The sequence below is a fragment of the Cygnus olor genome, chromosome 14, assembly GCF_009769625.2.
Source record: "Cygnus olor isolate bCygOlo1 chromosome 14, bCygOlo1.pri.v2, whole genome shotgun sequence".
NCBI classification, from domain to species: Eukaryota; Metazoa; Chordata; class Aves; order Anseriformes; family Anatidae; genus Cygnus; species Cygnus olor.
In genome coordinates, this window is record NC_049182.1 from 11,195,090 (window position 1) to 11,219,504 (window position 24,415).

General features: G+C 40.0%; 1 protein-coding gene across 1 annotated transcript in view; it reads right to left on the reverse strand.

Annotated features, from left to right (window-relative positions):
• The window catches only part of LOC121077618 (ankyrin repeat and KH domain-containing protein 1-like), a 119,608-nt gene that overhangs the window by 86,699 nt on the left and 8,494 nt on the right, over positions 1–24,415 (reverse strand). The window contains 1 exon segment of the mRNA XM_040572954.1: positions 17,818–17,971. Within this exon segment, the coding sequence (XP_040428888.1) occupies positions 17,818–17,971 (154 nt within the window).

Consider the following 24,415-nt stretch of genomic DNA (forward strand, 5'->3'; position numbering starts at 1 on the left):
GCATTTGAGCAGCTGGGCCTGCCCAGCTGGGCCATCTTACCTGAGCAGGATTGTGGCCAGCTAGTGCAGAGCAACTGCAAAACGTCCCTGCAGAAGGTCTCACTCCTTCTGGTCTTCCTCAGCCTACGTTGTAGAGTTATTCAATCCAACTCCCATCAGTGGGCAATCCCACACAGCTACAGAAAATAATTCAAGCTTTCCCATGCACAATACCTCTACAGTAGTGAGAATAATCTTCCCTATGGACAGTACCAGCAAATAGAGGATTACAGAGGATAAACTTTGGCACTAGAGGCAATCTGACAGCAGATAGACCTTGCTTAACTTGAGTAAGCCTTTGCTATCTTCTAAAACTCTTCTGCAAATAGCTCTACTGGCTTAAGAGCTCCTGTGAGACAAGGAGCCAGTACTGGTGTCAGAAAAAACTCTTAATTACAGTGCAAGTGAAACTTGACATTATGCCTAACTTGAAAAAAAAAAAAAATCAGACAATGGCAGTGCTAATATCTAAAATCCTGGCATTTCTGAAACACGACCTCAAAAATCACAAGAGGCTTGTAAAAGTAGACAGATTTGTCTTGACTGGGAAGGGACAGGAGGAAGAGCAGGAATAAGGTAGCAAATTCCAAATCCCTTCTGAGAGAAAAGCTGCCTACCAAGAGAAAAGAGAACATCTTGATGGCAACCACAGACAGAGAATAAACATTTTTATTACATAATGGTGAAGTATTTAGACCACAGCTAACAAACTCATACAAGCTAAACCTCCCCGAAACATGTTTTTGTTTCTTTGAAATTTCTCATTTGAAAGAAATTTTTTCCTGTAGATAAAGCTTTAGTGCTTTTCTAGAGGAAAAAAAAGACAATATAACAAAACATTTCTACATTTTTCAACTGGTCATTACAACACTATCAGTCCCAGGCAGGAAGTAGTGAGAATTTGATATGGTACATTTTATTTTAGCTTTCTTTTCTAAAATGCTAAAAAATTACATTGAGGCTTTGAGTCTTCTCAAAGTCAAACATACACCTCTGTCATCTTCAACAAAGAATATCAAAATCGTAGTCTGATCTTAGTTCCAGTAGACTGAAACCTTACTGTACCATTAAAATTCCTGTCCTAATGCAATAATTTATCCCTTATATACATTTGATACAAACTTTCACTGCAAAACTGTATTCTTTCCCTGCATCACTACGTGCATCTAAATTTCTCTCTCAGCTTGATTTTTCAACCCTTGCAATTTTGCTAATGCCCTTTTTCTCCCATTATACAAAAGTTAAGCAAATTCTTTAATTACCTCTTCTTAAGTTGAAATAACAGGAGATATTCTAGTATCTGGCCGCTGCCAGAAAGGCAGATGACAGTACTCCTCCTATTCTTCTTCAGCCAACTGTATCCTGGGCTGCATCAACAGCTGCATGACCAGCAGGGCGAGGGAGGTGATTCTCCCCCACTGCTCTGCTCTTGTGAGACCCCACCTGCAGTGCTGTGTTCAGCTCTGGGACCCTCAGAGCTGGACGTTGTTGTCCAAAGAAGCTGTGGACGCCCCATCCCTGGGGGTGTTTAAGGCCAGGCTGGATGGGGCTTTCTTTGAGCAACCTGATCTAGTGGGAGATGTCCCTGCCCATGGCAGGGAGGCGGGAACTAGATGATCTTTAAGGTCTCTGCCAAGCCAAACCATTCGATGATTCTATTATTCTTATTTTTCCCAAGGCACTCCCACCAACTGCAGTACACTCACCTTTTGGAAAAAAGAGTTTTATGGCAGAATGGCAAGTTGAACATGACCAGCAAAGGGTCTAGCAAATACAGCAACTGGAAAGAGGAGATCCAATTGCGTAGCTAGGAACAGAAGAAAGATTCCTGCCTGACAGTAAGAGCAAATAGGCACTAAGTTACCTCAACCACAATTTTTCTGTACTAGTTATTCAGAATGTCCAAATGTTTAGGTTTCCTAATAGAACACCTTTATAAAAAGAAACAAATTTTGGTTTTCCAAGATTTTCTCCCTATTTTATCTCTAGCAAAGAAACATTCACCTGATTACAAGGTCACAAGTTACCAGATACAATCCTCAATGCTTCTGATTCTTTATAGGAACCTTGACATTTGGACACGGTCATTAGAAATCTGTATGTGCATAAAGTCATGCTGATCAAGCAACCAAGTACACTTTCTTTCCTAACATATTACATGTAGTTGGTATGGAAGCATCACATATTACTCCTACATTACAGTCACAGATCTACTTTATCATTAGCCATTTTGTTCTTATCAATTAGCTGCAAAATCCATACCTGAACGTATTACAGGATGGATGCTCGGTACAGAAAACTGTAAGGGTCAGCTGCTGCTTTTTCTCCACCAACTATTAGCAAGTTTTACTGTTCACAAAACTTCAATCCTTTCATCAAAAGGGTGATTCTTCCTCAGTTGGAGCCTAGCCACGTGTTCTTGCCAAGCACCAAAAGTTCCTCGGTGCTGCCGAGGCAAGAACACAACACAGAACTGCAAATTAGCTGCAGATGTTGCATGGCAATGCAGAGGTGGATGCTCCAGCAGTAATCACAGAAGGTAGAAAGGTCTCAAAGGGCAAATGACTTTCACCCATCTCACTGCGGTTAAGCATCTGGTACAAGCATCTGCCTCTTGGATCAGCTCTTGCTTTAGAGAAGCAGCTACAATTAACACACAAAAAATACAGTAAGAACTTGCCATTTCTGTCAAAGCCACGATTTAAACAGCAATTCAGTGACTGAATTGCTTTGAACACAGCAAGCTAGCACAAAACCTGAAGAATTTTATTCAGGTATGGGAAAGTATTCATATTTCTTCTAGCAGGTACGTAAAAAAACAATTATGAACAGAACAAACTTGTCTAGATTGGTCTGCAGTAGCCACTTTTTTTTTTAAAAAAAAAAACACACATCTTCATTGGGAGAACTAAGCCTTGCTTTGGAATCTAGTGAGTACATATCCCACCCTTATCGAATGTTACAACCAATCAAGGCAAAAACTATTTGGTGTGCATTGAAAACTATTACACATGAATCCCCAGACAGAAATTCTTAGTCTCTACCTACCACCAATAACTAGGCTTCAATTGACATGTAACTGCTAGTTTAATCACATATTTGATCCTACAGCATCCCTGCTGGCCAAAGCATTTGCTCAGCTAACACTCATTAGGCAGCAAGATGGAGAGGTAAGAAAGGAGCATCTTCCTCAGTCCCAGATCATCTATTTTTGAAAACAAACTTAAGTTTCTTCAAGGAACCTGGCTTAGGAAGTTAAACTAGATCTTTCTAATGTATAGCATTAAGGACTCCTACAAAAGCGGCTCTTAAACCCTGTATTTGAGTTTTGGCTTGCAAGACATTAAATGTACATAGACACATTTGAATTTGGATCTGGAGGAGAAGAAAGCTTCTGTTTACTCATTATGAGTTAACAGCAAAAGTAGAACACCAGACCAGAAAAAAAAACAAACACTGACATCAACAGGGACTGCCGAGTGAGAACTATAATACAAAAGAGTCAGAAAAAGAAACACAAGAAATTGCTCTAACTCTGGGACAGCTGCAACCCAGTCTAACTACAACTATTGAAAGCCGCACGTCAAGCCAGGGATGGTACCTGCAGCACAGATTTTTCCCTAGATTCCACCTGTAAAGATCTCGTGTCACATTAGGAATCTATACTGGAATATGTAGGAAAAAATATTCTGTATCCTACAGAAAAGTACGGTATCTTGCCAGTTTTCCCTCAGAATATAAACTGGTTTTAGTGCAATATTATAGAATAATAAGTTACTGACAGTGACTCAGATGTTTTCTATAAACCAAGCCAGAGTAACAGCTAATTCCATCAGCTACAGTAATGCCTTTGTTTGTTTGTGATTAAAAAAAGCTCTTCTACCCAAGGCCAAGTCTTCTTTCTAACTTGTTTTTGATTGCAAGTAAATTTAATCTTGCATTTTACAGGAATATTCAAAGCACGATACTAACTTTAATCCAAATTAAAAAGGACAGGATTAAGCACCAGTTTATAAACTTATACATTACTATGGACATGAATTTGTTTTGGAGCACCTCTAGGATTAAATGGGAGGTACTGTATATTATATATTAAATTTATATTTGATATTATAATATATATTGTAAATTAAATATAAGCTTATTGCTTCACTTTTGAATTTTCTGGAATGACCAAGCTGTTTGTTTTTGTCTGTATATGTCCCGTGTCCCATTCCCCCACTCCACCCCAAACATAAGTAAAAGTCTGCAGTACACACCCAGAAAGGTTTCCCATGGCAGCAAAGTCTCAATGAATTACTTGGGTGCCTGAAGACTTTTCTATACCAAGCCTTCTCTTCCCTACTCAGTTACCTCCTTCTGCCACATCTTTTCCAGGGCCACAGCATCAGCAAGTATTCAAGAACATTCATAAACTCAAATGCTCGTCTGGGTGTACCACATTTGACAATACCACTGCGATTAGCTAAGAGAAAATGTCAACTACAAGCTGAATTGTTTGCCTGGATTTGTTTAGCTTTTAAATGGACAAACTCAAATGGCAGACTCAGCACATCTGCCCTAGAGACAGTCACCTGCTCGCGTCCCTTCAATGAAGCGTAAGTGCAACCCATGCATACCAGCATGCTCAGCTGGATTGTGATGACAGTATACAACACTAAATGAGCATATAAGAATTGGTATCAACTAGCGAGTGACCCAGCAAGAATCAAAGGAGCTAGGCTCCAAATTGAGAGTTCTGGGCATCAATTCTGATGCACTGTGTTTCTAGGAAGTATCCAGACTAGGGACTGAGAAAAAAGAATTAGATTGCTGGGGGCTTTAAAAGTACTTTAAAGCCCTAAGTCACTCTTGGAGGAATTTATTCTATTTAAGATTGTAGTGCTTACAATACTTCCCTGTATAGCTATAAAGGCAGTAGCCTTATTAATGATCCAGGAGCAAAAACCATCAGGAACTGTGAAAAAGATTGGTTTTGTGTTTTTGCAGAGATGTTACATTGTTTAGGAGGAAGGAATGTGGTATTGAGATATGCTTGCAGTGATAAGAAAGCTTACCTTGTAAAAACACAGACAACCACCCTACTCCTCAGTGCAATTAGGTGAAAAACACCGTGTCAAGTCAGATAAGAGAAGAAACATTACCACCTCACCGAGTAAAAAAAAAAAAAGTCAAAAGAAACTTGAAAAATAACAGGCTGGCAACTGAAAGCCACGTATTATTTGTGAACCTGGACTACCCAGTCAATGGGAAAACGGGAGGGTCCAAGTCGTGGAGAGATAAAGTGTATAAACTGCGCTACACAACTAGTAGGCGCACTCCTGCTTGCGGGACGTCCGTCATTGCAATTGCGAATAAAAATGCTACATCACTGAGAACCTCGCCTGAGCCTATGTTATTGGCTACAGAGTGGTTTTCATGTGAATTCTGTAAGGAAAGTCTCAAATTCTTTACTTCATTCCATCCAATATGGAAAAACTTACAGGGCTCATTTCATTATTTTACAGGAAAATATCAAGGGTAACAGTAGGCAATTATTCCTTGATTTCTAATTCTTCTTTTTATGCCTCACTCAGATAAAAACTAGTATTTCCTCATTTCAAGTCTAACAACCGCTTGCCTCCAAGAATCTTAAGGATACACCTCAGAGAACTAAGACTACTACTGAAACATGGAAAGACAGAACTTAGAAATAATATTGTCCACTGTGAGAGGTTAAACACCAAAGGGAAAAAAAACACATATCCCTAAGACACTTGATGAAAAGAATAAAATTCATTCATACTGTAGAAGGTCCACAAAATTCCTATTCTTTACTGCTACCATTCCATGCCAAATATTACACCTCATCTACCTCAGGGCTTCTGACTTCTGGAAAAAAAAAAAAGATACTTTTCAGACACCTTCACCTATTTGGTGGCAGAAGGTGAAAACAATGGAATTACTTTCTGATCTTTAAGTAACCTAAGGCTTATGGAGGAAAAGGATCATCGCTCTCTGGAGACTTAACAGCAGGATACGATCTCTGTGCACAATCAAGATGCAGGAACAGACCTCAAGTAACCTGTAAAGGCTATTTATAGGCAAATACCCTACTTGAACCCCAAATTTGCAGCATTCAGTGAGAAACTGAGTCCAAATGGACTGCAAACGCTTTCCTTCATCAGAAAATAGCTCTGGTTCACTACACAGTTCAGCAACGGGGTGTGTGTGGGGGGGGTGTACTGTCATTAAATAAAAGAGCATTCTGAAAATAGTATCTTTAGGAATGTCACAGTACATTAGAGTAGAAAACCACCAAAATCAGGATCCTACTCCTCCAGAAAGGACATTAAATTTATTTTACCATGACCCAACTTTAAGAAAGCACACACCCACCTACCCTGAATGCGTTAAGAAAAAAACCTCTACAAGAAAAGTCCAGGAGATTCATCCCATCATGTTTTTAATTACTTGGGATATCCTCTTAAAATTCAAAAAAAATACATCAATCAAAAAACAAACAGGAAGGCAACATAAGGCTGTCAAGAGATGCTCTTTCACCTAGGTCTGTATCTAACAAATTCAGACAGTTCTGCTTCATCAGATGGAGGTTTTTGTCCATCAGAGATCACAGAATCAAACACAGCATCACAAAGAGCAAGTTTTACTACGTTTGTTTGGAGCACGGTGTTGAGAGAAGTTGTAATAAGCATTAATCACATGGATCACTTATAGATGAAGTTGTTTCAAATGATAGAAAGATTTAGCAGATTAAGATTTTAGTAAAGCAAACTTCTTCCATCATTTCCCTCCAGATCTTTGTTCTTATCTGTACAAGAAACTAAAATAAAGTTGTTCTTCCTTGTATTCTAGCTACAGTCTAGGAAGATCAGGCACTCGATATGCTCACTGCAAGAGAAGGCTATTAGCCAAAAGCATGGCCACAATGACATTTTTCCTCTTTTCATTCCCACCTACTGCTTTCCCTGTAGAGGCTTCCAAAACATGGTGCTTGCTTGTTCTGGCAAAGCCAGACAAAACCAACTAGAAGTCAGGCCAGGCTGCTTAGTCTGTTCTCTCTAGCTGTGTCCTTCCTCTGTTACTCGAAAGCCGTACAATTCTTTGAAAGCAACGATAGAACTTCAGCCTTTATAATGATTCCGAGTCAAGGCGCTCTTCTCAAAGGACATATTCAAACAGAAATATCAACAAATACGTATAGACATACAAAAATAATCAGCTGCACAAATACAGAATAGCTTGTTCAGGTAAGTTTTCACAAGAGCATTGGTAGACTTATTCAAGGTCAAATTCAATCTGTAAATCAACATTTTCCCCTTCAAAGAGACAGTCAACAAAATGTGATAGATAAACAAAAGCACATCTTGCAGGACAGATGAAGTAATACTCCTACTCTCTATGAATCAATAGAGCTCAACTTCAGTAATGTTACTAAACTGGGGCGACAAGCCCTGAAGAACACAGATCACATACAGAGACTCCAGAGAACAAGAACAGAAAAGTCTAGCTGGAATGAAAATGAACTGAACTTAGATATGGTGCATAAAGCCAGAAGCTAAAGCAACTGCACCAAAAAGAAAAAAAAGATCAAATGCTTTACTAGGACAACTTCCTTCTCTTCCTCATGAGGTCCTTCCAAAGCAGTTTAGTGTTTCCTTGACACCCAAGTTACATATTTTAGCACAAAGAAGTTTTTTCTAAGTATCGGTCCTCAGCCTTAAGGGCTGCAATTGGCTCAGCACACCGGGAGCTTCCAGTGCTGGAAATGGTTTGGCTAACCAGTTCTTAAAGCCACCTGCCAGGAACAGCACAGACATGGCTGAGGTTGCCTGGAGAAAAGGAAGAGAAGGAGATAAACCTAGATTTGAGATTTCTTTCAGCCCTATTATTAAGTTTTAAGCAGCTGTGCAAAACATCAGCAAAAGGTAATGGCTAAACAACAAGTTAACATTGGTGGTGTAGAGATAACGCTTTGTTACACAGGTGGAAAAAAGCCTTTACAGAACTGCACCGTACTTTGTTTCCACAGCAAGTATTTTCCTGATGGATAAAACAAGGATAAATTTCTGCAATGCATTTTTAATTAATTAAGTTTATCAGTATATGTCTAATCTTCAAATATTTAAATAGTTCATATTTATAAATATTATTAAAAGAAGCATTTAAAGAATGTTTCAGCAAGTTTAGGATAAAAAGCTACCTATTAAAAACAGTATTGACAAAAAACAGCGTGCAAGATGCTTAACATATTACAGCTTGTTTTAAATAAACTTTCAAAATAAAGTCTTTAGAATTTATAAATAGGAAATGAAAGTGCTCAGGTCCTATTGCAAAAAAAAAAAGACCCCTTGATCCCTTAAGAAGAACCAAGAATGAGTGGTAATATATTTTGTGTATTTTTATTTTTTCATAAATTTCAATAAATATTTTTTGAAATCATCAATTTGAAATCATTCAATTTGAAATCAATTTCAATAAATATTTTTTCATGTCTGGTGAAAAATAGTCTAACTTTCTAGAAATAAACAGAATTTGATCATTTACACTATGCATATTTTATCATATTTTTACTAGAAAAAAGTATGTACTGTGATTACTCCCTAAATATAAAATAGCAGTATTTTGTCAAAGGTGACTTACCAATTGAAAAGAGGATCAGCTATATCTGTTTCACCACAATCCCACAATATTCAGTACAGCTATAAAACTGACAGAACAACGTGTTATTGTAAGTACACCAAGAAGAGGTCAGTTTATTCTTTGCAAGTTTCCTGAGCCACTTGTCACAGTACAGAGACGAGAAGGTTTAAGCAACTCTTAGAAAGATATCAGGCAGCCTTGATTCAAATGTAATTGTTGCATCTCACAGCCTACTGCCATTCAGCCCCAGAATGGGTGGCTTCCCATTCAGGCTACCATGAGCCTGACTTACCAGTCTGTCTTGTGTAGAGTTAAGTGGCTGGCACCAATTACTTCAATCACAGCTCACCATTAAGCTCCAGAAAGTCAAATAAAACTGAAATCTTACTGGGGAGACTCAGATCCTACTTCTGCACAGAAAACAAGCGTAACCACAGACTTCTATCCTGCCTGTGTAACCGAGTTACTTATAAACACGTCTTCTTGCAGGAGATACAAGCAAGAGACAGGCGTTTTGCACCTTCTCACTCCTTTCCCCCTGTGCTGATGCACTTGGGGAGAAGTTATGTTTCGATGAAGCCCAACTTGCAAGCACAGTACCTGCTTCATTTCATACCGTGACCGTCTGTGCTCATCTCCTACACAGGCATCACAAGAAGAATCATACCACAGAACCATAGAACGGCCTGGATTGAAAAGGACCTTAAAGATCATCTATCTTCAACCCCCCTGCTCTGGGCAGGGTTGCCAACCACTAGAGCAGGCTGCCCAGAGCCGCATCCAGCCTGGCCTTGAATGCCTCCAGGGATGGGGCATCCACAACCTCTCTAGGCAACCTGTTCCAGTGCCTCACCACCCTTTGAGTGAAAAACTTTCTCCTGATTTCCAACCTAAATCTCCCATCTTAATTTAAAACCGTTCCACCTTGTCCTATCACTATCAACACACGTAAACAGGCACGTAAACATAACAGAACACAGCAGAAATACACCACACACAACTAAGACACATTGTGTTGTAAGATATTTGGGGCAGCAGTAACATTTACCAGCATTTCAGCTTCAAGTAACCTGTGGTTTGAGCTAGTGTTCTTTTTCTTTTTCTTTCTGTACATGGTTAATATCACACAGCCACATAACTATCTTGCATGTGGTATTGCTGTGCACTATCTTTATTTACATAACATTTACATAACTATATTTATATAACAAGCATAAAACTCAAGATGACCAAAATAGAGGTTTTTTTATGTTTTCATATATTGCTTCAATATCTTGCCAACAGAGTCTTAGTACCTGGCCCACAAGAGCCCCCCCTAACCCTGTGCAGGGCACCAGCTCCCCAGCGCAGGCCGCAGTACTGCGCACCTCGCTCCGAGCCAGCTGCTGTACCACAAAGCCCCAGCGTAAGCTTCTTCACCCCCCTGTGAAGCCTGAACACAGTATTTCCACTTTCATTAGTGAAGGAAGCATGCACATCCTAGTCTAGGATTCCCACTCAGTACTGGCTGAACTCCGTTTCAATCCCGTGTTAAGGACTGTCAATAAAGCACCAGCTCTTTTCTCCTGCCTGAACTGTCCCCACTTTCAATCTTTGGCTGAGGCTACTTGAAGCACTAATATAACGAGACGCCCTCAAAATAATACCAACTGGAAAAAGCTTTTAACCAGAAATATCCCCGTATTAGAACAGGAGAGTGAAGTGGATTTCACCTCGCAGATGAATCCAACTCGCACAAAAAACAAGACAGAAGTAAAACAGAAAAGAGAAGTTAACAAAAAATGCACCTATGACCTCAAATAAAAACATGAAAAAAAGAATTCTGCAAGTTGTATACAGTACAGTCATAAAACACTAGTTGATTAACAGTGACCACTTACGCATAGCAGTTAACTAAAAAGACTGAACAGTACCCTGGCCGGTGTTCTCTAACTTCAGAAGTCAAAGGTTTTAACTGATCATCTTGTCTCTTCCCACCACCACATCCCGCAAGGAAAAGTTAAAATCTTGGAATCATATTTGTCAAAGAAAAGAATTCCCAAAACATCACTTTCAGATCAAATATGATAACGTAGCTGTCTGATGCCTAGAAGCATCAATTTAAGCGTTAGACTTAAACTGTTCTTCACAGCAAAATCCAACTGAAAAAGAATCCAAAAACATGAAGTCGATACAGTTCAAAACCCTTTCCAAATATGGAAGTTAATTTTTCTAAGCACAGGAGTAGACTGGACTTTTTCTAATTTAAATGACTAATAGATTAGAAAAATATTTCAATCATGCAAAACCTTAGCAAAATTTAATATTAATAATTACATGCACAAAACTCAGTTTATACAACTTAATCAAAAGCACAACACGTCTGTAAGTTTCACATACCATATATTCCTTCCCATTCTGAATCTTTAGATGGTGAAGAAAGAAAATGAGCAAGTCACTGTAATGTGTCAGTATCTCAAAGGGCAGAAGTATTCCAGTTACAAAGCACTAGTGATTTTAATAGTAGCACAGCCCTGATTTCTAAAGAAACTCACAGAATAAAGCCCATTGAGGCCATCTTGATGAAAACTGTTTCACTTGTTTGATATATATACCCCAATGATTTAAAACAACTATCTCAGACCAAAGCAAATCAGGGTGAAAAGCCTGTCTTTCTTTAAAAATAAAGAACAAAACGGTTGCTTGGACTAAAGAAAGACTTTTGCCATGTTGAAGAAGCCTAAACACACTTCAAATTTGTTACATTTGTTACTGCTATAATTTAACAATAAAGCCTCATCTTTGCTCCAATCTCAGCAATCCCTTCTTAGATTCCTCCAATAAGGGCCCAATTTTTCTTTTTTAAAATCAATAATATACAAATCTAGAAGTGTATTCATTACATACCACAAGTACAGATGTGCAGTCATTAAATTGATAAACAGAATCATCCATGTTTTCTGCAGCCCCCAAATTCTAAAATTTGAAGTGAAACTTGGATAACCCTTCAGAGGTTAAGTTTCTAATGCATGAGATGCTCACCTATATTTAAAAACCAGAGGTAAGTTACTCATCAACTCTAAGAAAAAAAATACCAGATCCAAATATGAATCTTTTTATCATAAATACGATCAAAATATTTACCTAGCCCAGTCTCCAACACTTTCCAACGGGTGTCTGATGCAGGATGAAAGCAAGCCATGAAACTTTCAAATTGTTCATTTAGACCACGTACACACTCCCTGGTAGTGCTGGATCACAAACCTATTTTGTTACATTCAAGCTCTCTAATGTTGGGTGATTTTTATTTATTTTACATCAGCTTTACTGTAAAAAGTGCCATTAGTGAATAATGAATGGTTTTGCTCACATCACAAAAAGCATGTCGAGTGGGTAAATACAGAGCTACATAAAGAGACACACTGAAAAGCATTTAATTTTACAGTTGTTGAATCTAACTCTACCCTCTCAGTTTATCCTAAAGTGGGCAGATTTGATCTGGGCCCATTCTTATTTTGACCTGTGTTCTCTATTTCCACTAAGTAGGCGATTAGTTGCAATTTTGCTGGCCCCAGTTCCAGAACATACAACCTGCTCGGTCTCCAGCACGGCAGCGTGCTACCCGATACTCAGACAGAACCACTGGCACTCCAGTTTGTGCCCACTGCCTCTTTTAAAGGCATGCTTGTTGTAATAACAGACACTTGTTAAAAAAAATAAAACCATTGCTCTTTGACCATTTATTTAAACAGAGTTACACTACATTTGATCTCCTAAAGTCTCAAACACACCAAACTTCATTTATTTGATGGTCTCCAGCCACCTTTTAGTCTTATATACAGCCTTTTTTGTTGAAATACAACTCTGCTCTCTGAACATAATAATGGACTACTCACATCTGTTTCATTAACCCTTGGCTGAAGATGGTTCCTCTCCAAAACACCCTGATCTTCCTCACAAGTCTCTTCATGACTAATAGTAGGATTTTTGAAGAAGTCACTCATGAAATCGTGCAAGCCATCTTACTACACAAGTCTATGACAGGCCCTAAGCAAACTTGTATTCACAATTCCTATGTCAGAAGTACCAACGTACCTGCAGCTAAGACTGAAGACTTATTCCTAGTGCTGCCCACATGGTTACTGCCAAGGAGTGCTTATGTCAGGTAGACACTGAGCTAGCAAGGGGCAGTTCGTTTTCTGTCTCCTTTAATACAATACACTGTGTGCTAATACAGCTCCTCCCTATATAAATATTCAACAGGAATAAAAAGCGTTCTTAACGCTACAAGAAAAAAATTCTCTACCGCTTTCTTCTATATCTGTTTTTTGATGCTTCATTGTCAAAGTGCTTCAAAATTCCAACTGATCGGAACCATGCTCAAAAGATCTGCTGTTAAGCACGCAGGTACCCAAGCTATTTCCTCAAGTTATAAAACAATTCAGCAAGCGTTCTATATCGCTTCCCAGAAAACTCAGCAAAACCACGCTGGAACACTATGAAAAGGGTGTTTTAACTGCAGGGATTAACATTGACATTTTACAGCTTTGTGGTATTCCGTGTTTCAGGTGCTGAAAGCACCAAACAAGCATCCAAGACTTTTATTTGGCCACGTGCTTCAACCAATACCTCTCTTTCCTCTTTAAAAAAACACCTGTACTCCCCTAAAGAGCCCTGCACTACGTTAAGTAAATCACTTTCCCTTCCTGATGCCTATAAAAGGAGGGGCCAGAACATGAAACAGCTTTAACCTGCCAAATCTTCCCCAGCTCTTTGGAGCGGAGTTTGTCCTTGTAAGAACATGTGTTGAGGGACCCACTGAAGAATCTGCCAAGAGCGGCAAGAGCTCTGGTCCCTTCTGAGGTACCAGGATGGATTAGAGAGGGTAAAGGACTCATTTACACAAGTGTTATACCCACACTGTATATAATATATATATATAATATGTATATAATGTAATATATAATATATATACGTATATAATGTTATATTCACAGCAGCAAAGCACTCATCCTCCAACAGCCAACTATTGTCTCTAAAAAAAAGAAATTTAATAGGTAGCCTTATTGAAGATCCACAAAAGGAACCACGGTTCTTTAGAGCTGAAATTTTATTTTAGGAAACCAACATTACCCTAATTAACAGCGGACCTGAATGTTTCCAGTGCAGAACATGAATCCAGCATCAAAATACTAAGAATCAATTTAATTAGTCTGAAAAAATGAAATGTCTCAAAACAGCAGTGTTCCCTTTCACTTTCTCTTTCCATAGGTTAATTTAGTTATAAATCCCTTTTTTTACTACTAGGGGTCAAAACTGACGAGACTTCGCTTGAGACCAGCAAAAGACTTGGCTTGTTTAGGACAGCTTCCCAAACAACAGGATTCAGGTCTTCTGCTGAAGATCAGCACAACTCATTTATGACCTTCATACTCCTGCTTCAGAACAGTACAGTGTCTCAGACTTCAGAATTTAAAGCTAGTTTGTTGGGTTTATTTCTCAGAAAATACAATCACTTGAAATTGTTTAAAGATAGTTTTTCATTAACAAAGTGATTGTGCTTTGCTTAAACAGACTACAGAAGCCTGGTTGTCATAAATAAAGCCAATTAGCCCGGTTTTCAGAGGGCCTAGCAGATGTAGTGAATCTAGCCAAAGTTTGCATGTGTGTGTATGCATATTTAGCGTGTGTGTACATGTATTTACTGCTCTGTTAAAGTGGAGTGGGGCATGGCCGTAACACTACAAATTCTAAGACTGTCCCCACTCAGCATCTGAGAACGCAGAATATTTTAAGTCATCCTGAAAACAGAAATGGAATAAAAATCTAAACTGTGAAAAAAAAAATCCAGCACTACATCGTGATGGGTAATTATGATGTACAGAAATACTCGTAAGCAGTTCAACTAAACTCACATCACTACATCTTCACTTGCAGGTCTATAGGGCTCACAAATCCAAACAGCTGCTAAAAAATTTAAAAAAAAAATAAAAACAAAGACGGAATGGTTGAAGAAAACTTCTGCATATGTAATTTGAAAAAGAATATTTCATCTGGCTGCAGTTGCTAGAACTAACTTTCCAGAATGAATAACCAACATGCTCACGTGAGATCTGAGCATTAAGGGATTTGGGAGCAGTAAGCAGAACTAGTTTTGCAAGTCATTAAATGCTAAGGACACAGCCTGAACCCTGCATGTGAAAAATACTGCGAAATCTGAGACATGCAACACACGACTGACTGTACTGCAGGTTGCAAGTTAAGATCAAGCCTCCTGCAGGAGGGGGTAAATCACAACAAAGAAAGCCGAGCTGCCCTGGAAACCACATCAGACAAGCTGTAGCTTAACTACTTGTTCTAGCAGCAGTGCTGCCATCTACTTTTTGCAAGCTATACTTAATGTTGGGGAATGAAATGTGACTAAAACGTGACTAACAGGAGAAATCATCTTTATTGCCAAACTGCAAAACAATACAAAAATCACAGCATTAGGTCATTTTGTTGCCATGATGGAAACCTAAACAGCTCATTTAAGGCTAGAAAGGGTGTTTTCAGTCAAGCCAGTCAGGTGAGTGTGACCCCCCCCCCAATGAAGCTATTTAGAACATCTCCCAGAAACACAAGCTTATTTTTCAGTCACCTTCAATTTAAGTCTTATCAATAAGCTACCAGGTTCTCAGCGTTTCCTTTGGATATTTTAAGTATTTTTTTTTAAACCAATGATATTTCTAGTATTTGAACTCACAGTGGGAAAGACAAGTATGCCTTAACTAGGGAACTTTCTCCCAAGTGTTTTCAATCTTTCAACCACAAAAGTTTATCAAGAGGCATTAATTTCATCCCATCTTTTTACAGGAGATGGAGCCAACAAACAAAAGCCTTCCAACAGGCTTGTTGTTCTTTCCAGATTCTGTTCTGTCCATTTTCTACATCTCTACTCCAAGCACAGGAGGAAATCAAAGCATAGGAATCTCAGATTAAAAACGAATTAGCTAATCCAGAGGACAAGTGGCAAACTGCTATTTAGAAACCTGAAGAAAGCATTCTCACAGACATTATAAGAAGCAATGGTACATCCTAGATTTATTATATACCGTGAACTCATTTTGAACACTGCAAACCTAGATGGAAACACATACCTCAGAGACCAGCCACCCTCATAACACTAGCCATCAGACATCTTCACTGACAATTTCTAAGTCTAGCAATAGGCTTTTGGACACATCAGTCATTAGGTACCTGAGAACTGCAACAGATCCAATTATTCAAATTTGGGTTTTCAGAGAATCCCAGATATATTCTATTTTTCCTGCAAAGCAAAGTTTGGTCCACAAGAACTACATTCAGTTGGATTAAGTTCAGAGATCCATCATTAATTAAGGTGCTGCAATTTTCTGCTGACAAAAGCTATACTTTTTTAAAAAAAACTCAAAATGCAAAGAGACCAAAATAAGTCCCCTGCCCCCTTTCACAGAATGTCTCAGGTTGGGAGGGACCTTAAAGATCATCTTGTTCCAATCCACCTGCCGTGGGCAGGGATACCACCCAGGTTGTCCAGGGCCTCATCCAACCCCATCTTGAACACCTCCAGGGTTGGGGCATCCACAGGTTCTCAGGGCAACCTGTTCCAGTGCCTCACCACATCCTGAGTGAAGAATTTCCTCCTAGTAACTAATCTAAATCTCCCCTCTTTTGGTTTAAAACCATTAGCCTTGTCCTAACATTATCTGACCAAGGAAAAAGTTGCTTTCCATCTTTTTTTTATAAGTCCTCTTTAGTATTGAAAAGTTGCAATAAGGTCACCCCTTAGCCTTCTCTTCTTCAGGCTGAATGTTCCCAGCTCTCTCAGTCTGTCTTTGTAGGAGAGGTGCTCCAGCCCTCTGATTAACTTTGTGGCCCTCCTCTGCACTCCCTCTAACAGACCCACTTCTTGTGCTGGGGGCCCCAGACCTGGATGCAGGACTGCAAGTGAGGCCTCACAAGAGCAGAGGAGATGGGGACCATCACCTCCCTCCACCTGCTGGCCGCTCCTCTGGTGATGCAGCCCAGGGTGCAGTTGGCCTTCTGGGCTGCAAGTGTGCACTGCTGGCTCATGTTGAGTTTTTCACCCACCAGAACCCCCAGGTCTTCCTCTGCAGGGCTGCTCTCAATGAGTTCTTCTCCCGGTCTGTCCTCATGGCTGGGATTGCTCTGACCCAGGTGCAGCACCTTGCACTTGGACTTGTGGAACCTCATTAGGTTCACGCAGGCCCACTTCTCAAACTTTGCATCCTCAGATTGAAATTCTCCTTTAAGACTGTAGATAGCTTAACATCTAAACACCTACAAATAAACGCTATTTTATCTACCTCTTATGGGTGTTCAAAGCTAATGCCTGAAAACTCCAACTTCAGCACAAGACTCCTAGTCTGAGTATGCACTCACTGATCAAACAGTATTTTTTTCAAAGCAGGGTGTTTTTTCATTGGAATTTTGAAAAAGACTTGATTTCCTATTTCATTGCAAGTATCTGAGCCACAAAATTTAGAAAGACTTGATTAGTCAAGCCTTCACCATAAAAGTAACAAACGTGGTGGCACTGTGTTTATCTAGTCTGGTTCTGTAACGTGAACGTTAAACGTGCATTTTCCAACAGCCATATCTCAAAACTACAGAATAGAAAAAGATTTTTATGGAAGTCAAAATAGAAACCAGTATTTCACCTGTAAATTTCATAGAATAGATTCATAGAATGGCTTGGGTTGGAAGGGACCTTAAAGATCATCTAGTTCCAACCCCCCTGCCATAGGCAGGAATTTCTTAAGTAATAAATTAATAATTATATATTGACGAAAGCAGCATAAAGAAAAATATAATTTTAGCAGGTCTACTTCCTTCCATCCTTTCCCCTGTAACCCTCCCTCTGGTAACATGTAATCTTCCCTGATCAATGAAATACCACTTACTTCAAACAAACTTTTCCAACCTTACGCTCACAGAAACAGTGAACTAAGCAACCCTCAACACCTGTAAGAATTATGAGCTTATTGTTATTCTCAGCTCCTCATCATCACAGTAAGCTTCCACACTTGTGGATACTTTACGAGGGTCAAAATTTACAGGTTGCCAGATCGGTGTGCAAGTTGGTTTCAGAAAAAAAAATACTGCACAAAATACCTGCTGCCTCCAGTAAGGCTTCTAGTCTTGCTTGTGTTTCTGGATCCACAGTTCTCAAGTCTGCACCTTCTGCAGCACTCGATAAGAACAACTCCGATGTGGTTTTAAGTACTGGGTTATCAAGATCTTCTTGGTCCAAAATAAACGATTCAACCTGTTTGTGAAGTCAAAGAAAAAACAATTTTACAATTTTTGACATTTTATAATGAACTTGAAATATTACAAAATCCACAGAATAACTTAAACCATTATTATGACAGTACAGTTAACTGTACAGATTATTGGATAGAACCTTAGAAGTAATTTGGTCAACTCACTGAAGAGGTAGCTGAAGAAATCACGAAAGAAAAAACTCAGCATGAGAAACAGCATATCAACAGCTTAATTAACAAGAGCTGAAGCTACAGCAAGGGCCACTCAGATTAAACACCGGAAAAATGTTACGGATGTTTGCACTGTTAACCACCAGAACAGACTGCTACAAGAGGTTGTAGCATCTCTGTCACCAGGAGTCCGTCTACCTTGATATTAAAAACAAAAAGCAGCTATGAGGTTCAGCCATACCGAAGTCATTACTATCTGAGAGCCAGGGAGGGGCTGAAAGATTTCCTAAAACACTTTTCAGTTCCCTTTTGAAAGTAACTTCAACTAATGCAACACAGGGATTTTGTTTGAGGAGAAAAAAAGACAGTCAACTACAATTCAAACCAAAACTTCTGTTCCCACACTGACACTTAAACCCAGTCACCAATGTTTCCTAGACAAGAAGAGATAGGTAGAACAATTAAGCAAGCAGGTATTCCAACTAAGTAGCAATAATGCTGTCCCACCACTGGTCCACGTCATCTCAAAACACAAGCTCATGGAATTACTCAACATAACACACTGTGCTTTAAGGACAGCTTGCCAGAATAAACAAGGAGGATACCTGACTCATACGCTAATGAGAGCACAACTACATTTCAGAATCTGTCTCAAGTTCAGGCATAACTCCCTCTATTTTCAGCAACATTTTAAAATGAAAACTTGGACGCTATCTCAACTAGAAGTTACCTGCTCAAGGCTACTGGTGCCTTCAGTATCCCTCAGAAATGAGAATGTCCTTTCTAACTTCACGTCCCAACCTCATTTTCGTTTCTCTTCCCCTAATTTTTCCCACTGTCTCTCTCATGCCAGTGGTAACCTCCCACCACATTCAGTAAGATCACACACCGCCTTAATGCTCCAAAAATCCAGATCAGGCCATCTACAAACTCAGGAACGTGCCCTATCGTATGAAGGATGTTCGTGGGTCTGGAGAGCTACACGTAATGCTGCTCTCAAAAGCAACTGTTGTTAATTTCTTTTTGATATGTAAATGTTCTGTAACATTATCTCCTAGCCTCCAATCCAGTCATCCTTAGGCCAGTGAAATGCAACGTTAACATAAGAATACGATGAATTGTATTCATGGGAGAAGGGGGGAAGAGTAGCTTTTAGGAATACATATCATTAGTTCCACATCTCAGGGGATCTGCATAATATTGGCTAACTTAAAGGTATTTTCCCTCGCGTGCCAACACACAAACATTAAAGGTAAGACAGCAGGCTATGGCTCAGGGCTTTAAGCAGCAAGACCTCTAATTCAGTCCAAACGAGATACAACAGTCCCAAAAATAAAGAGTATTGTTTCATTGTGACAAAGGGCTGAAGGTTACAAAAGCAGAAAAGCAGTGACCTGAACCACGGATGCACATTTGTACTACAAAGAACTTATGACACACAGCAAAAAGTATTCGCACACTATGACTCCCCTCTGCAGAACTCAGCTTTCAGTTTCTGTCCACCTAGCCAGTTTAAGGACTCCTTGCTGCCGTAAGGACTGATGCAAGGATAGCTTGTGGAGAAGTTCACGCTTGTACACGGGAGTGCTTCGGGGTATTTCATTATTCTCCACTAAGACTACACGAGGCCCATTGCTGCACCAATATGCAGCAAATATCATTCCTATTGCAACAGCGTTCGCATGACTGGTAGAAAAACCCCACCACGTACAACGGTGACTATCCACTACACAGAGCGGAGGGCTACATACGAGCAGGTATATTACACGCCAACAGATGGGTTCTTTTTCCTTTCCAATTACCCTGATAACAGCAGTCCTCCCTTTTGAAGGCATACCAAAAGGAGGGACGATGCTACTTACCACTGAAGCAGCCACACAAATACTCCAGAAACTTTCAAACTGCCTTCTGGCAAGCTTAGCCTTCAGCCTCACGATATCCTATGCAAAGGCACACGTTCAGCATCAAACCTTAGGTTTTGAGTTTTTTTTTTCATGTTTAATAATGTATGTATTTGTGTTGTGGGTACGGTGAGCATGAAAATAGTGAAAATCCACATGCAACCTGTTTAAGCAACTGCACCATTGCCAATCTTTCAAAATGGGTTTCAATGAATTTTCAAGTCAGAATATGTGATGCTTCTGTACAGGGACAGAGTTTCCCACTCAGACATGGCTACAGAGGATGCACAGCTGGACACCTTATCGCTATCAGCAGAGTAAGAAACGACCTTAACAACCTGTGAATGAAAGTGACCTGTGATGGTTACATCACCACCACATGGTACCAAATATATCCAACAAGTTTTAAATTCAAATAAACGGGGAAAAACAAACAAACAAACAAAAAAAAACCAACCACCACCACCACACATATTTCAGGAAGACTTCATAGAGTGCTCATGTTGCAAAATTTAGATGCTCCACTTCACCCTAATGAGATCTGTAGGCAAAGTGAGAGAGTCACTGGTCACTGCACTATTCTTGGATTATTTTTTGAGCTGCTTTGGACAGCAGTAGTTGATAAGCATCTTATTTGGAAAGACTCCTTAGGAATACATGGATTCAACATGTCATCCTAATTCCCAAAATAATTACAACGAGCAATAATTCCCGATCAAAAACTCCAAGCAGCATTGCAAGCTGCTAGCTGTGTGGGACCTGAGGACAGGGCACTAAACATCAGTGCAACTCACCATACCGTGATCTTTCACATCCATCCAGAGAAATGATGGAGCTTTCCTGAAGCTCTGCCAAAGCCTGCAGCGATCTCACAGCTCTGCAGATCCAGTTACACTCCTGGTTGCTCACTCCATAACAGCCACATTCACAGATCTTTGGACTCAGCTACATCGGTGTTTATACGTTAATACCACGATTGAGTTTACCTCAGGTCGGGGTATACAAAGACAACTTTGCAAGCACTAACATCCAAAATAACACCAGCAATTCTTATAAAATTGGCAATGATATACAGGACTGGGATTATATTTCTAACATCAAATATCAACTGATCTTTTCTACACTACATTGAAATGACTTTTCTTTAAAAAAAAGAAAAAAGGTATTTCTACACCAACAAGAACCAAGCTGCTGGTTACGGACAAAAGTACTTTTTCCAGAAAAGCCTGGACTGTTCACTAATAGCCCGTTCCTGACCCAGGCTCCACACGATGGAAAAGCTTCCTCTTCTAGCTGTACCAGCACCATTCTTTCCTTCTCCTGCTGCATACGAACGCAGCCCATTGCGGCTTCAGCTTTCATGTGTGCCAAACTACCAGGAGGAGTATCTTTATGAAAAGTGTAAGAGCTACAAAATTACATCCTTGAACTTGAGTTGTCCAGACACACTCTGAACAATGAACACTTTTGTGGGGTAGCAAGCATCCTCGCGTTGCATCTGCAGTGCCTACAATACCGAGGAGCCGAGCATTGTGACTGGGGCTCCTAAGCAACATTACAATGCAAATGAACTACTAACCCAGTTTTCTCTTCTGCGTTAGAAATTAGAAATTATTTTCTCTTCTGTATCTTCCTAATTATTTCTATAACAATTCCATTTGGACAAGTCTCAAATGGGTCTTAATACATAGATGGACCCGGGCTTCCTTAGGGTTAACGCAGGCCTGTAGGTTAGGCTGAAAGTTCAAAGTTACAAAATGGAAATAGATCACCTATATTTAAACTATTGGTATTCCATAATTAAAGTGTACCGTGCTGTATTAGAGCTACACTAAAATATATTGCTGTCTTTGCTAAATCCTACCTCTCACTTTACACTGCCATGTTCTTTATTACACTGAATGCCAGTATCTGACTACTACTCTATCATTCCTACTTTAAAAAGTTTTTGGGAGTACCGATAAGACAGCAGGTATCATATCAGGGCGAGTGTCAGGAGGATGGAGCCAGGCTCTTCTCGATGACATCCAATGGTAGGACAAGGGGCAATGGGTGTAAGCTGGAACGTAGGAGGTTCTGCTTAAATGGGAGACAAAACTTTTTTACGGTGAGGGTGACAGAGCACTGGACCAGGCTGCCCAGGGGGTTGTGGAGTCGTCTTCTCTGGAGACTTTCAAGACCCTCCTGGACATGTTCCTGTGTGACCTGATCGAGATGTTCCTGCTCCAGCACAGGAATTGGACTAGATGATCTTTCAAGGTCCCTTCCAATCCCTAATATTCTGTGATAAAACTAAGTTAATACTGTAAAGGAGTTTGTATTTCAAATTTGGCATGGAGCCCCTTGGATTCCACATTTAAAGAATGTCACCTTCAAAATTACTCAAAATAATCAGCCCAAGGAGCAAGCAAAACGAAGGACTGTTACTTGTGTGGCACTCGAGAACACTACCACATCCCTGGCTTCATACCAGCAAGAGGTCTGGTTTGGGCTTACTTTACGAAGTACCTTTCAACACTGCTTTCCCAGAACCCAGCAGTATCAGCCAAATATTTTTACACCTACGCTACGGTATAATCCTGCCATTACAGTTTCATTTTCTAGAGAACAGGTAAAAGAGGAGGAAAACATACAGGAACATGGGTATTTTCACAAAACTTTTCAGTGGGACCTCAGTACTCTAAACGTTCTTGGCACTTCAAAGCTAGAGAAAGAAAAGAAGCATTTCAGAGAAGTACTTCAGAGTCAACACATAAGATCATCATGTAATCACCATAAATAACAATGCAGCCATAATTAAGGACATATACCCCCTCTGGTAGGCTTGAACTGAATTTCTAAAGACAGTTTCTTCAGTTAAAAAAATTCAGCTCAAGAAATCGTAAGTCACTATGATCTCTTAATCTCCAACAGATCATCTTCTATTTAGCTCCAACTACAACATCAAGTTGACTAAAATGAGGCTAGGTTATCTAAAAAGACAGCTTTATTCCAATATATATTAAGCAATTATCGGATAATCATAGAATCATTAAGGTTGGCAAAGACCTCCAAGATCATCTGGTCCAACCATCACCCTACCACCAATGTCACCCACTAAAGAATCACGTTGCTAAGCACCACGTCCAACCTTGCCTTAAACACCCCCAGGGACGGTGACTCCACCGCCTCCCTGGGCAACCTGTCCCAACGACTAACCACTCCTTCTGAGATTAAATTTCTCCTAATTTCCAACCTAAACCTCCCCTGGCCATTCCCTCTACTTCTATCACTGGTTATCTGTGAGAAGAGGCTGACCCCAGCCCCCCACACCTTCCTTTCAGGTGGTTGTAGAGAGCAACAAGGTCTGCCCTGAGCCTCCTCTTCTCCAGACTAAACAACCCCAGTGCCCTCAGCCACTCCTCATAAGACTTGTTCTCCAGACCCCTCACCAGCTTTGTTGCCCTTCTCTGGACTCGCTCGAGCACCTCCATGTCCTTCTTGTAGTGAGGGGCCCAAAACTGAACACAGTACTCGAGGTGCGGCCTCACCAGAGCAGAGTACAGGGGGGGACGATCACGTCCCTGGTCCTGCTGGCCACACTACTCCTGACACAAGCCAGGATGCCGTTGGCCTTCTTGGCCACCTGGGCACACTGCTGGCTCGTGTTCAAAATGAAACTAGGAGCTAGAGGAGCTGGACTGTAATAAGCCTCTTTCAAAATACCGGCTCATTTTGCAAACACTGCTAGAGATGTAACACAAAGATGGACACGATGCTAACTTTACGGTGTGTCACTGGAGACAAAGGCAGTGACTTCCAGACACAAAGTATGGTACAGACATCTGACATTCACATATAGAACTGTGGGGTATATTCTTGATGTGCTGGCACACACACACTGAAACTGATGTCAGTATTAATTTTTGATTTCAGAAGCTGACTTTAGTCATGATAGGTGCTGCATCAGCAGTAAGACGGGCCTCATATTCCCCGGGCAGCTTCCCTCTGGTAAGTCAGGCCCCAGAGGATCTCAAGCCAAGCACCCAAAGGAACCAGTCAACTCTTAAAACTATGGCTAGTAGTTGAAACATGCAGATAAAGTAATAAATCAGAATTAAAGCTTTATGGGACTACTCTCCAATGTTAGAGATCGTTAATCCTAGGGTTTCAATTTCCTTGTGCTAATACTAATAGAAAATGCAAAAGCAGCCAATCACGATCAAACGCCGGACATCAAGGTTCACGTAAATTTAACCACTTTAGGTAAACAGTAAGTTTCTCTCTTAAGCAATCAATGGACATTAGATATTTTCTGTCTATAAGACAAAGCTGTCTGATTTACAGTTCTTCCACAAACTAGAAATCTGCAATTCATTTTTATTAAAACACCGT